This window comes from Brassica oleracea, chromosome C2, assembly GCF_000695525.1.
Source record: "Brassica oleracea var. oleracea cultivar TO1000 chromosome C2, BOL, whole genome shotgun sequence".
NCBI lineage: Eukaryota > Viridiplantae > Streptophyta > Magnoliopsida > Brassicales > Brassicaceae > Brassica > Brassica oleracea.
The window spans coordinates 9,538,008-9,552,484 of record NC_027749.1 but is presented as its reverse complement, the minus strand read 5'-3'; the positions used below and the strand labels follow the sequence as shown (position 1 = coordinate 9,552,484).

The 14,477-nt window shown below is 34.5% G+C and overlaps 2 protein-coding genes across 3 annotated transcripts; both read left to right on the top strand.

Moving 5' to 3' along the window:
- The first annotated feature begins 3,768 nt into the window (after window positions 1-3,768).
- On the top strand, window positions 3,769-6,282 carry LOC106325885. Its single transcript, XM_013763936.1, has 8 exons — window positions 3,769-3,843; window positions 3,935-4,440; window positions 4,641-4,743; window positions 4,862-4,927; window positions 5,020-5,108; window positions 5,204-5,291; window positions 5,379-5,711; window positions 5,802-6,282. The coding sequence occupies exons 2-8, from the start codon at window positions 3,944-3,946 to the stop codon at window positions 6,156-6,158; spliced, it is 1,533 nt and encodes a 510-aa protein (XP_013619390.1). The 5' UTR covers window positions 3,769-3,843; window positions 3,935-3,943; the 3' UTR covers window positions 6,159-6,282.
- Window positions 6,283-8,487: 2,205 nt separating this feature from the next.
- On the top strand, window positions 8,488-12,104 carry LOC106322008 (casein kinase I isoform delta-like). 2 transcript variants are annotated; one of them, XM_013760215.1, is made up of 13 exons: window positions 8,488-8,802; window positions 8,896-8,936; window positions 9,245-9,314; window positions 9,397-9,545; window positions 9,611-9,706; window positions 9,784-9,854; window positions 9,939-10,000; window positions 10,642-10,705; window positions 10,797-10,881; window positions 10,953-11,079; window positions 11,152-11,262; window positions 11,335-11,429; window positions 11,518-12,104. In XM_013760215.1, the coding sequence occupies exons 1-13, from the start codon at window positions 8,727-8,729 to the stop codon at window positions 11,728-11,730; spliced, it is 1,260 nt and encodes a 419-aa protein (XP_013615669.1). In that variant the 5' UTR covers window positions 8,488-8,726; the 3' UTR covers window positions 11,731-12,104. The 2 variants fall into 2 exon arrangements, with proteins under 2 accessions (XP_013615669.1, XP_013615663.1); XM_013760209.1 differs by having other exon boundaries at window positions 11,152-11,429.
- The last annotated feature ends 2,373 nt before the right edge of the window (window positions 12,105-14,477 follow it).

The following is a 14,477-nucleotide window of genomic DNA, read 5'->3' as shown; positions in this document are numbered from 1 at the left end:
AGCCGAGAGTGTTGGTACAATCGTCAGAAATTAAAAAATTGAAATTTCAACACTTTCACGAAAGATAGAGAATCGATGGAGCCACTGCAAATAATTAGGAAAATGCAAGAAGAGATGAATTTGAATTTTACAGAATCGTTGAGCAAAATCTTCTATAAAATAAAATTAACTGTTTCAAGATCGTGAAGAGATCATGGTGTTAGAAATATTAAGGATTTTTAATTTAAATCAAAAGTAAATAGAATCAGTTAAAAACGGAGCTGTTCTTTTACATTTAAATTTTATTTTCTGCATTTGTTTTTTTTAAATTGTATAGCAAATGTCATGTGTTTAAATTTGATTGGTCATGTGACTTGTGCTTTAGTATATAAAGGATCTTTGCGATCAGGTTAACTACAAAATAAATGTTTATAAAATAAATTTATAACAAGAACAGCTTAAGTACAAAATAAAATTATAAAAAGAAAAAAAAATCAGTTGGCTTTGAAGCAGTCGTCTTGCATGTGTGTGTGTTTTTTTTTAAATGCTAAAAGCAGATCATGATTTTTCTTAATGGTCATACTCAAACTTCTTTAAACTCGATCAACCACGTGTTCGTGGTCTGATGGTCAAAGCGTTCTGTGGATCCCAAGAGACCCGATTTCGAATCCGCACCACACCAGATTTTCACGTGCATGGTTACTGGGGCTTTCACATTTTCTTTCCGGATAATGGTTTACCATTTTTTTTTCTTTAAACTCGATCGGAAGGTTTTGATATCTACCTTCGTCAGAGATCTAACTTCAAAGTTTGACATCTTGGTCTTGGGTCAAGTCCGTTCAAAGAGTAAGAATGATCTTACGATATAATTTACTCACAGTATGAAATCGACACTGAGAAATGTGACCAGCACGTCCACAAAAGAGATGAATTATTATCATACGTAGTATATAATAAACAACCTCATAATATGAATCGATAGCGCAAAATGTGGCTAACTAATATTTTTCCGTATATTGCATTTAGAAAAAAAATTATTTAGAACATTTTAGACTTCACGCTAACGCATTATGTGGTTTTTTCACCAATACGAGACCTTTAAAATCTCAACAACAGAAAAAGTAAACAAGAATATTCAAATCGAAATACACGTAATTACGGTCTTACTTATTGACCAGTGTTGTAAGTTATAATCCATAACTTGGGATAGTGTTTTACTTGGTAAATAATTAGGCATAAAGTTATAGCCCTTTTATTACGCTTCTAGTAGAGTCTTCTCAATGCACACAATGAAATCAAGTAATGTTTTAAGTTGTAAGCTATATATACAATATATATATATATATATATATATATATTTATGCAAAATTAATATTCTTACACAAAATCCAGAAACGAGTTTAATGTGAACGAAAAAAGAAAAATTGTTGCATAAACAATAATTGCACGTATCAATAGTAGTTCAGCTGTTTTTAGATATTGTTTTGTTACTAATACCATTTTCTTACTACTGCGGTATTCCCATAACGATTAAGTACTTTGAGGTAAAGGTAGATTTCAACATCATATAACACCTAATTAAGAAAAAATTTAATTTTGTTTGTATTAACGTAATAGTATATGATAATTAAAACATATATTTGTTTTGTGTCGTGTAAAAGGTGAACAAGTGAATAGACCAACAACTTTGAACTAAAATAACACGTACGTTGTCCAATTTGGTAGAAAAATATCAAGAAGAAATTCTTTTTGGAAAGCCAAGGGACTTGACCGAAATTGGTTGACTCTGCATTTACACCTTGCGACCCCGAACCGGTTTCGGTGCTCTCTCTCGTTGTCTTTATCACATTCATAATATGGTTGCTTTCTTTGACCGTCATAAATCATAGTAATATTTATTTTATTAATGTACAGTAGTAGTGTTATAAATTGAATTTATAAAGATGGCCGGGCCACTGATATCAATTTATTATAATGTATTTTATTAATATTGGCTTTGCACTATCATAATCGCAAGTTCGTTATCATATATATGATTTAAAGTCGTATTTTATATGTGCAGCTATATGCTTAGTGTCCCACACCGCGTTTTCTCACCAAACTCGAATGTTAAAGATTTGATTTGACTTGTGTGAAATTCCTTAACCAAAAGAACGAGAAATTAGCCCCACGAGCTTACACGAAGACATGCATTTTCTTACACGGTTTCGTTTACAAATAAAATGTTATGACCCATTGATTTCAAGATATTATATAATAGAAATAAAGTTGAACTGTTGGTATTTATAGACATTGAAGTACTGATGTATAGAACATCAGTATATGTTTCCTGTTACCGTCACAAATGAAATAACATCCAAAGCATAACCATTAATCTGTATATTTCTTAGATTCTGCATTATCATTATGTAAGAAAAAGTCATGTCTCAAAGCATAACCAGTTGAATTCGACATAACTGAACCAAATTTATTATAACCAGTCGAATAAATTATACTTCCTCCGTTCCCGAAAATAAGATTTTTTAGATTCATTTCTTGTTCCACAAAAATAGATTTTCTATATTGTTAAGGTATTTTTTTATATTTTTGAGGAATATTAATTGAGAATATTTGAATTGACTAAATTTTATTGGTGGAAAGTCATTGGAAAGTGTATAATAAAATAAAAATAAATTAAATTATAAATATTTATTAAATTTTTAATAAGTGTGTATACTCTGGAAAATGTTACGAATCTTGCGTAATAGATAGATTTTGTAATCATCACGTCGGTAGTAGTATAAAATAAAATGAAATAAAAAGGATAATCTTTAAATATAATCAGCTCGATCAGTAGCTCATAGGAGAATTGTTCAACATGATTATTTTATCTACAGCATACAGGTGTACTCTTCATAGCATTGAAATATTAGAAGAAAAAAAACATTATTCTCCTTTTCTCTTGTAGATCTGATACAACCCCTGTCTGTTTGAATGTAAAAAGCGCACAAACCAAGAATATTTAATACAGTTTATCTAAAATAGAAATAGATGAAATCTGTTGACCGACCAAACAAAATAGTTAATGATCAGACCAGAAAATTCTGAAATGCATATAAGTTGTGAGGACGCTAAAACTGTACTCCACTATTAACCAAGAACGACGTATTCAAAGATGCCACCATTCATACGTAACGCCGTGCGTATATCACATATGTAATTACAAGTTAGTATGTAATATATAGATGTATACAATTTCTAACAATGTTATCAAATAGTTTGTAACTTTGTCTAAGCAATAAGCTGTGAGTACGTTTAGTCGTTTATACATTCAACCTGACGACGTATTCAAAGATGCGCCTCCCACAGACTCCATACGTAACGCCATGCGTATATAATATACGTAACGCCATGCGTATATAATATACGCTCACACATATGAGTATGTATAAGACCATGTATACAACTTCTAACAGTGTTATAAAAATGTAGAAAATAAGTTGTGAGTACGATCATCTAACCAATATGAGGACGCATTCAAAGATGTCCCACACGCTAGTATGTATTTTATGTTGCATTGAAAATCAAAGAAGAGCTCGTGTTGTTTGATTTATTACGTTTTAAGTTATGAGGAAAACGTAAAACCTTTGAATTAAGACTTCGAAAAATCTTCAGTGCGTATCCTAAGGTCCAGTCCCAAATTTGTTCTGAAGAAAATATAATTATTACATCATTTTTATATATCGATTAATATTAATTAAAGTTATATATATAGACGACAGATGGGCAAAGAAGAGACATAACCAGAAACAGAGTTCTTCTTGTGTTTAATAGGTCTCTCTGTTAACAACATTCGACGACGAAACTTCTCAAGATCGTAACAGTGTAAATTATCTTCCTCAATCTATGGGTTTCAACAGAAACTATTTTCACTTATTGATCTCCTTGTCTGAATCTTTACTTCTAAATTTTGCAGGTAGCTTTAATGGCTTTATCTTTTGGATTCTTACAAAGGGACAACAGTTTCAAGAAAGATTCACAAGAGTGTAAAACACCAAGAGTTCTGAATAGCCCAGTAAACATGTTTCTTGAAAAGACCCTATCCTTCAAGGATTTGGTCGATCACAATTACAAAAATGAGAGTTTTGGGGTCAAAACGAGAAAAGGTATAAACTTAAAGGGTCCTAAACCAGATAACATGGTTCTTGAGAGGAGTCTCTCGTTCACGAGTCTAGTACAGGTGGAGAACAGAGAAGAAGAAGACGAGGACGAAAGAGGCTCGCCTCCGAAACGAAGGAACAAGGGTAAAATGGGAATAATAGGGAACTTAACGGCGTTAAGTGTACCTGCACCGAAGCCGCTCTGGTCTCCTAGGCCGTCGACGGAGCTTGACGCTGCGGCCTTGACGTTACAAAAGGTTTACAAGAGTTATCGAACGCGTCGAAATCTCGCTGACTGTGCAGTTGTTGTTGAAGAGTTATGGTACGTCAAAGTTATAATATTCTATGAAATATGCATCGTCAATCCAATTTTATTAGAAAATGCTTAAAAGTTGAAAGCATTTGCACTGAGAAATTTACATTTTGACTAAAGCTTTTTACCAAATATTATAATAGAAAATAGGTTCATCTTTACACAAACCAGATAATGTGATATGAAATTATATGTGTGTCTTGGTTTAGGTGGAAAGAATTGGAATTGGCAGCGTCAGAACCGAACCGAACCAACCAGAAACCGGAGACGGCTGTGTCGAGGTGGGCAAGAGCTGGAACAAAAGCAGCAAAGGTAATTTTACTACGAAAGTCGACATATAATTGAACCTTTTTATTTTATACTCCATAATTAATCAAATAAATATCATACATTATCATATCATAATTTAGTAGTCCCCTTTGTTTTGTAGTTAGGGAAAGGATTGCTGAAAGATGATAAAGCCCAGAAACTAGCATTGCGACATTGGTTAGAAGCCGTAAGTTTCGGCTTTATTTAATTTACTTTATTATATGGATAGTATTTAACTTTGATATATAATAATGTCTTGTTTATTTTATTTTTGTACAGATTGATCCACGTCATAGGTACGGACACAATTTACACTTATACTACGATGTTTGGTCGGAAAGCGAGAGTACTCAGCCATTCTTCTTCTGGTAAATTTAAATCAAACTTAGTCAGCAATTATTTCATTTTTTTTTCACAATTAGTTGATCTGATTCGATGGTAAACTTTATGAACGGTTCTAAAGGTTAGACATCGGAGATGGCAAAGAAGTGAATCTCACCAAATGTCCACGAACTCTTCTTCAACGCCAATGCATCACTTACCTTGGTCCGGTATGTATTCACTATAATTCGGTTAGTTCCGGTTATGAACTATTCAAATTCGATTTTAATTATGGTTTGAATGGGTTATGTTAACAGAAAGAGAGACAAGCGTACGAAGTTGTAGTGGAAGGAGGGAGACTAGTCAACCGACAAAACAAGAACTTTATTGAGACCGTTGAAGGAACCAAATGGATTTTCGTGTTGAGCACGGCACGGAAATTATACATTGGCCAGAAACAAAAAGGACGGTTTCAACATTCAAGTTTTCTCTCCGGCGCTGCCATCATTGCCGCTGGTAGAATTGTCTCACAGGACGGAGTTTTAGAAGCTGTGTGGCCGTATAGTGGTCATTATCTTCCGACAGAAGAGAATTTTCGAGAGTTTATCGATTTCTTAAAAGAAAATCATGTGGATCTCACTAACGTCAAGGTAATTTTTTTTTTTTTAAATGAAAAGATATTAATCTCATCAAAATTAGCTTAACTACATAATTTATTGATGGTTATATTTTGTTTTCAGTTGAATGCGATTGACGATGATAATCATATGGTCTCCAATGATGGAAGCACAAAGCCGTCGATATCTAACGGTCGAGATGAAACTAAGGCCATCACGGCTGATGCGACGGCTGATGATCTCAGGGAACAGAAACGCTTTCCATGCAAGTGGAGTACCGGGAATGGGCCTAGGATCGGGTGTGTGCGGGACTACCCTGTGGACTTGCAGACGCGGGCGCTTGAACAAGTTAACCTTTCTCCTCGTGTGGTTAACATGACGATGGGACTATTTGGTCCAATACCTTCACCAAGGCCTAGTCCAAAGATTCGTGTCTCTCCTAGGTTATTTTGCATGGGTCTTCCAAGTCCAAAGAATTAATTTTCCAGCTTCTTTTTTATCTGTTATCATTCAATTTTTCTTGTCTTCCTTGATCTTGGATGATTCTTTAATTAGCGTAAAACTTGTACCCATCAAAAGTTTAGGTACGTAGTTTAATTTTACAGTTTTGCAGTAATATAACATGTAACCTTTTATTTACTTTGTAACATCTTTTGTAATATCATGATTTTTTTTCAAATAATTATTTTCCAGCAAATCAAATATATTACTATCAAAAGAAGTTTACAAGAACATCTCCAACACAACAGGTAAAACAAAATTTTAAAATAAAATAAAACAATTTTTAATGAAGAAATAGAAAGTAGCTAAGAAAGACTGTTGTTTATGGACTGTTGTTTTCCGGTAAAACTCCAAGATAGACTCATCATAATATTGACTAATAAGATTGGTTTAAACGTTGTTGGTAATGAATCTAAACCGTATATTATTTTTGAAAATGCCAAAATAAATGGAGATTTTTGATGCAAAATGATCTCTCCATATTTTTGTTTTTTGTTTTTTTTTGAAAAAAATGCATTGAAATTAAAAACATAAAACATACATGGTATGATTTTGAAACCATAAAGTTTTAGAAAGTATGATGAGACACATTTTTCATATGGAGCTAAACAAGAACTTAGAAAAGAGAAACTTATGGGATATAAGCTAATAAAACAAGATAAGAAAGGACCAAGCACTAGGGAGTGTGGTACCCATGACCTGGATGACCTCGACCATGTTTGCCTTTCCCTCGTACCCTGGTCCAATCCAATCCACCTTTTGTCATGTTGAGATTTGCCATAACATCACTCATCATTCCATCTCCAACATCATGAACACTAAATTGCTCAATGTCATTGTGAAAAGGGCTGTCATGTGTAGGTGTGTACATAAAAGCCAATGAATTGTCTCTTGATTCCAAATTGGTCTCGGAAACAATAATATGAGATGAAATTTTTTCCATAATAGTTGGTTCAGCCGGAGAAGGAGGGGTACCTGCGAATGGTGGTGTAGTGGATTGAGAGTTGGAGCCATTGGCTATTGTTACCATAGAGTGGACGGACAACTTTACTGGCGTTGATAGAACACCCTTTTGTGATTGCAATTGCTCAATCTCTGTCCCATTAGTGGGTTCTGAAATCTGATCAGTAGAAACTAAAACCAAATTCGCTTTTGAATCTTCAACTTGTATTACCTCTTTTCCTAATTGTTTCTTATTCGGCTTAACCCCGCGATCTTCATTTAGCACCTCATTCACTGAAAGTGTTTCCACGTTCTTTTGGACAGCTGGGAGTAGACATATTTTATCTTTATGTCCTAAGTGTCCACATCTACCCATAAGTACTCGGAATCTATGTATACTTAACATCCACCGAGAATATATTACCTTGACATTTTGTTTTCTTTTTGACATTTTCCAAGATTGTTCTTTGAAAATAAGAGCGGTTAGTTCTTTTTCAAATTATAAAAACTACTAAATAGGAACCATCACTAGTTTTTTTTTCAAATGATAAAGAACGCACAAATCCAACGATCTAATACCAATAAAAATCAAATCATGTGAAACAAACACCAAAGATTATGAAAACTTGATCGAGAGGCGTTTGGGGGCCGAATGAGAAAAGGTTTTTGATTATAGTCACGAAATATAGAAAGCCGAATCAAAAAAGGTTTTTGATTATAATCAACGATTTTCTCGTGTACTTCACTACTTCAACAGTTACACGTTCAAAAATATTAAAGCTATAAGATAATTTGCTCCCCGAGAAGAGTTTATATTTCGACCGACCAAAGTACAAATATTCAAATCACCTCATCGTACAACGAATGATTAAATATTCAAGACCAGTAAAGTCAAAATACGAAAGGAAAGTAATGGACTCTTTATTACAAACTAAAAGTCACGTGGCAAACGACCTTTACCGCTCACCCAACGGGACCCCGTAGCTCTCACGCTTGGTCACCCATTTCTCTCTCGTAGCCAACCCAAATTAATTACTATTATTTTTTCCAAAAACGTTTTTTCCCACTCTACGCGTGGTATACGTTCAGATACCCAAATAAACCGAACAAAATTACGAAAACCGATCTGTATCATATTGATACGTAAATTTAAATACGATAAAAATTCAAAAAAAAAAAATCAAAGATGTGATATACTCCTATGTTTACTCCTATGATTGAAGTACTATAAGTGAATGATGTTGGAGATTGTTGCCCGTGCCTAATGGAGAATTGTAAACCGGGTTTCCGGTTAAATCAAACCGGATATTTGGAACCGTGTACAACACATCAAAGGGAAAGAACCAAAGTTTGAGAAACAAACAAACATTCAACCAAAGCTTCCTTTTTTCCTGGTTTTCCCCAATCCACATTCGATCACGAGAAGGAGGATGACAATTGGGTTTCTCTGTTTCAGCCGTAATTTAGCAGAAATGGAATCTCTTCGGGAGTAATTTTGGGGTTTGAGGTGCTGATTCTCGTGGATTAATAAAGGGAATAAAGTTTCCTGATTTGAATCAGCGTTGGGGTTGAGATTATTAATCAAAGTTTAGGGCTTCAGCATCGATGGAGGCTCGTGTGGGAAACAAGTTTCGGCTCGGACGCAAAATTGGAAGCGGTTCTTTTGGAGAGATCTATCTCGGTTCCTCATTTACTCAACCCTTTGTTTCAATTCAATATGTTTTTTTTTTTGATATTTGTCTCAATCCCAAACATTGTATTGCGGTTTTTATAGGTACTCATATTCAAACACATGAAGAAGTTGCCATCAAGCTTGTGAGTTCTTTGCTTCGCTGCTACATTTGTTTCTTTTTTTCTGTTGTCAGCATCATGTGAATGTTATTAATTGAAAGATAAAGACAATGTATGTTGTTTACTAGTATATAAATAAAATAACATTGGCTAGAGCTTATAAACATTTTACTAAGAGTTACTTGAATTAGATCAACATTGAAGATAATATGGCACAAAAGTCTAATCTTTCACTAAGCTTCTTTTACATTTTATGAACAATGTATGCGGGTTTGTTACTGCTAGTAGCCTTTTGTTTAAATACTCAGCGTGTTGTCTTTAATTGTTTGCAGGAAAATGCCAAGACAAAACATCCACAGCTGCTCTATGAATCCAAGTTATACAGACTTCTACAGGGAGGAAGTAATAATTCTCTTCATTCTCTGTTTCTAATTATTTTATAAATATGACCTTAGTCTCTCATGAACCTTTACCCATATGGCAGCTGGTGTTCCGAATGTCAAGTGGTTTGGTGTTGAAGGCGAGTACAATGTGCTGGTGATTGACTTGCTTGGGCCTAGCCTTGAAGACTTGTTCAATTTCTGTAGCAGGAAACTTTCTCTCAAGTCCGTCCTCATGCTTGCTGATCAAATGGTACATCTCCCTCTCTCTCTTGTCCTTACACTTGTTCAGTGACTGACTCCGTTATTGATATTCAGATAACCCGTGTTGAGTATTTCCATTCGAAATCTTTCCTTCACCGAGACCTCAAGCCAGACAATTTCCTCATGGGGTTAGGAAGACGTGCAAACCAGGTTTCCTTTCACCTCTATCATATGTTTCTCTTCTCAGTTTATTTAATAATCCGAAATGACTCCTTTTGTTTCCAAAGGTGTACATCATCGACTTTGGTCTTGCTAAGAAGTACAGGGATAACACTACTCATCAGCACATTCCTTACAGGTGCGTGAGATGATTGTATTGTAATCAATCAGTCTAACGGATCTTCTTCTTCTCAACTCTTGCTGCTGTTTTCTATCTTTGTAGAGAAAATAAGAATCTCACTGGAACTGCAAGATACGCTAGTATGAATACTCACTTGGGAATTGGTAAGCTTTTTCGTGTTGTAATTGCTCCAGACTAGTGCTGGGATTTTGAACCGAACCGAAACGATTTTTTTTCGGTTAGTTCGGTTAAGAGCATGATTAACCTGGGGTTCTTAGGGTGGCGTTTTTAGCGGAATATAAGAAACCGTCTCTTAACTTTTAACATTAAACATGCTCTAAGAGTTCATTTCGATTCAATAGGCTTTTTAAAAAAGTTAAGGTTTTCGGTTCGGTTTGGCAATGGCTACTTAGATTTTCTTTTAAAAAAATTTAATGAACTATACCAAAACCTTGAACTAAATTAACGTACCTGTAATAACTGAACCTTTTTTTGGTCTAAAAAAAAGTTTGGTTATTTCGGGTTGAAATTTGGTTAGCTTGGTTCAGTTTTTTGGTATAGTTCCTGAACCGAACTAACCAAATTTTGAATCGAACTTATCTGAAATTTTAACAAACTAAACCGAAATCAAAACTTGGGTAGGATTTTCAAAAACCAAACTAACCGAATATCGAACTGTAAAATTTATGTTGAACCGAACTAACCAAAAACCTAACTAACCGAACTGAATTATCCGAACTATTTGAACTCGCAGGCCTACTCCAGACACTGTCCTTATACTAATACCTCTTGTTATATCATACAGAACAAAGCCGAAGGGATGACTTAGAATCACTTGGTTACATCCTCATGTACTTCCTTAAAGGAAGGTGAGTACTATCATCTTACCTACAAGCCTCATTCTTTCACTTTGTTCTTCGTATTCCTTAGTAGAATTTTTTCTCGTCGTTTTCTTTACAGTCTTCCATGGCAAGGACTTAAAGCTGGAACCAAGAAACAAAAGTATGAGAGAATCAGCGAAAAGAAAGTCTCTACATCAATCGAGGTAAACTCTCTCAACCACAAAGTGTTATCCTTAACTTCTATTTGACACAAGTTGCTCATCTTGCCCTCCAGTCTCTATGCCGTGGCTACCCATCTGAACTCGCATCTTACTTCCATTACTGCCGCTCCCTCCGGTTTGATGATAAACCAGACTACAATTATCTCAAAAGAATATTCAGGGATCTCTTTGTCCGCGAAGGTTCTTTAATCTTTTGCCCTCCATGTTTCTCCCAAATCACACACTTTACTTATTATACTTTCTTTACTGCAGGGTTTCAATTGGATTATGTCTTTGACTGGACCATATTAAAGTACCAAAAGTCACAGCTAACAGCTCCTCCATCACGTGGCGTCGTAACTCCTGCGGCTGGAACCAGTGCGGGTAACAGAACATCTTTAACCAATAGAATGTTTGAAAAGTTTTTTAAGCTTTGTTTTGATTTGTTTCTTGAAGGGGAGGAAGAGAGAGTGAGACCAACAATGGATTTATCAAGAAGGAGAACCTCTGGAGGAGCTCTTGACAACTCTGCAGCTACTAGAGCCCCTACGGTATTAAAAAAAAATTTGCTCTGTTTCATTGTTTCTCTCTCTCTCAAGACCAAAATAAAAGGGTATTGACTTTGTTTTCAATTCACAGATGCCAAGGGAGTCACTGTTTGCACAGTCAGCAGGATCATCAAGGAGAGTAACGTCGGAGGAGCTGCACTATGCAGGCGGTGGAGTAAGAAACTCTGCGGTGGTTTCAACGACAGCAGGGAAGAGATCATCTTCCACCAGGAAACAGTATGACTCCGCGGTGAAAGGCATTGAGACTCTCCAAGTCTCAGACGAAAGGTTTCACCACCGTTGAACCAGAAGATAGAAAAAGAATGGTTACGTGACAGATATTAATACATTATATATATTTGAGTTTAAGAAATGCATTGGTGCAACCGTGATCTACAAGTTACCTGATGCACCTGACCCGTCACTCCTGGATCCAATAAAACGGAACCACTACGATGTCTCTGCTGTTACACATTTGCTCAGGAACTAACTTAGCCAGTTTGAGATGTAACAACTTTAAATAAATGTTAGATTTCTTATGTCAGGATCAAATTATAAATAATCTTTTTAGGTGTTCTACTAGCTGCTGTCCAAGAGCGATTAGTTATGAAATATTTTGTAGAAACATAAACGTTTAATATTTTTTCTTCTGGATGAATAAATGAAAAAGGTGAAGTATGAATGGAATTTAGCTAAATTACGCTAAGAATCAGCCAATAGACCGGTTTACTGGCGTGGCCGACCGGCTAACTTAATATGATTAACAAACTTTTTCTAACGAAAAGAAAGAAATTAATATGATTGACAAATTTTCTAATACAGTCGGTGTGGATTAAAATCCAAGCTGTTTAGCCTGTTTTGTATACACATCAAAACTACTTCAAGAAGGCACGATCTGCTTTCATCAGAATGTGAAACGAAGAGATGTTTCCTATGATAGGTACGGGGTTTAGATATCTTCGTTGTACTTTCAACGACAAAAGAGAGAGTTTGGTTGATTCGATTATTCTCATCGCCACAAGCTTCCAAATAGGTTAGTGCCACGACAAATGTGTGGATCTCTTACATTTGATTAATACTTTTAATAGTAATAATTGAAAGACGAATCATCAAGAGCTTTATACTATGTAACAGTAACAAGACGACAAGTAATGTAGTACATTTAGATGTCGTAAATCGCACGTGTGGAATACAGGCTGTGTATCTAGAAGATAACTGTCTGAAGAAACTTATGGTACTTCCGTAGTTCCGTTTCATCTAGCCGCTCTTTTTTTTTTCCCAACCTGTCTCCTTTTTTACTTGTTAAAAAAGTTGATAATTATATATATATATTTTTTTTGAGTGAATTGGGCCAAAATCCTTTAAGAATTAACAAATTAGGAGAATGCCTAAGGCATAGAAATTGTGGGCCTTCGGAAAGTAAGTAAGGTGAGTCAAATGACAAAAGTGTCCTCGAGCCGGTAAGGAAGAAAACGAGAACGTAACCGGTGACAATGGGTTACCAAACGATTAGAATTAAAAAAAAAAAAAAAAAGTAGAGAAAATGTGTAATGATTAACCTAGTATTTGCCCCCCGATTATTTAGGTGAGGCGGCTAAAGCCACGTTGCCCAATGTGATACCTTATTGCAATGACACAATGTCTGCATGTTGAGGAATATCAAAGGAGAGAGTTATGAATGCCGTATTTCCCGAGGAAGGAATGCTCCTTTTTCACCGAGTTTCATTGGAGATGGCCTTCGCAGACAACTTTCTAGAAAACATGAATCATAGAACCCAACGAGGGCGGGAGATAATATAGCTTGATGATGATGATGAGATGGCTGATGGAACGCAAACTAAAGTGCCTACATGTAAACGTTTTTTTAAAGAGAATTTGCAGTCTACACACAAGACTTCTGCTGAATTATAAAACACATGGAAGAACACATTCAAAAAATTGATGGTGCGTGTATTTTAAGGTATTGTGATGCATAAATAAGTGTTAACATGCTAGTAGTCAACTGTGGGCGTCCACATTACATTTACGAAACTATAGTGTGATATGTTAGCGAGTTACGCTTATTGTTAGCAAGGCAGCCATGTTAGTAACCGGTTAATGTTTGTTTTTAGCATTCTAAAGTTCGTTTGAAAATGAAAACCTTACATCTTAGGGTCTTATGTTAGTTAGCCTGATAACAATAAGTCATGAAATTAATTATTTGCTATTAATCGGGTACAAATTTTTCCCTTGCGCAATGCGTCCACGCATGCATGTATTATAACGTATTGTGATTCATAAATAAGTGTTAACAAGCTAGTACCCAGCTGTGGGCATCGACAGTGACAGTTGCAATAGTATATGGTCAGTTGTTAGCTAGTTACGCTTAGTGTTAACCAGGAAGATAGTTAATTAACCAGTTCACTAGGTAGTAACCCGCGCCTTGCGCGGGATGAGATTATTAATTTCGTTTTTAAATAAAAAGATATTAGTTATGTTTAATCTGGATATCGGTTCGGTTCACATTGTTTTCGGTTTTTAGTCTCATAAAATATAATTACCATTCTAAATTCATATTTATTTTTCTTTGTTCGATTAAAATGTGTGAAGTTTTGATGTTCAATGGTTTTATTTTACAATTTTTAAACGAATGCAAATCAAATCAAATGTAAATAATAGTTGAAAAAAGACATTTAATATTATTTTTGTTGTTTGTACAAACAATGTTGGTGATGTTTTAAGATTATGTATTTTATATAAGATAATCTAATATTAGTTGTGTTGTTTGAACTTTCATATATGTTAGACATAATATAAAAAGTTGTATATTTATACTCATAGAAATTTGTTTTTATTGAGTTTAATAATATAATTTTTATTAATTGTAGTTTTTATATAATTTATTTTTAATAGTTATTTTTATTTTATTTTATTTTTTAATCCCTTAATTTTAATATAATTTATAAAATAAAACAATTTGATTTTTGAATGGATATTGAGATTTTTATCTTTTTATTTCTATGTTATTGTTTTAAAAATGGATATTAAGAAAATACACAAACTAATTTTAAA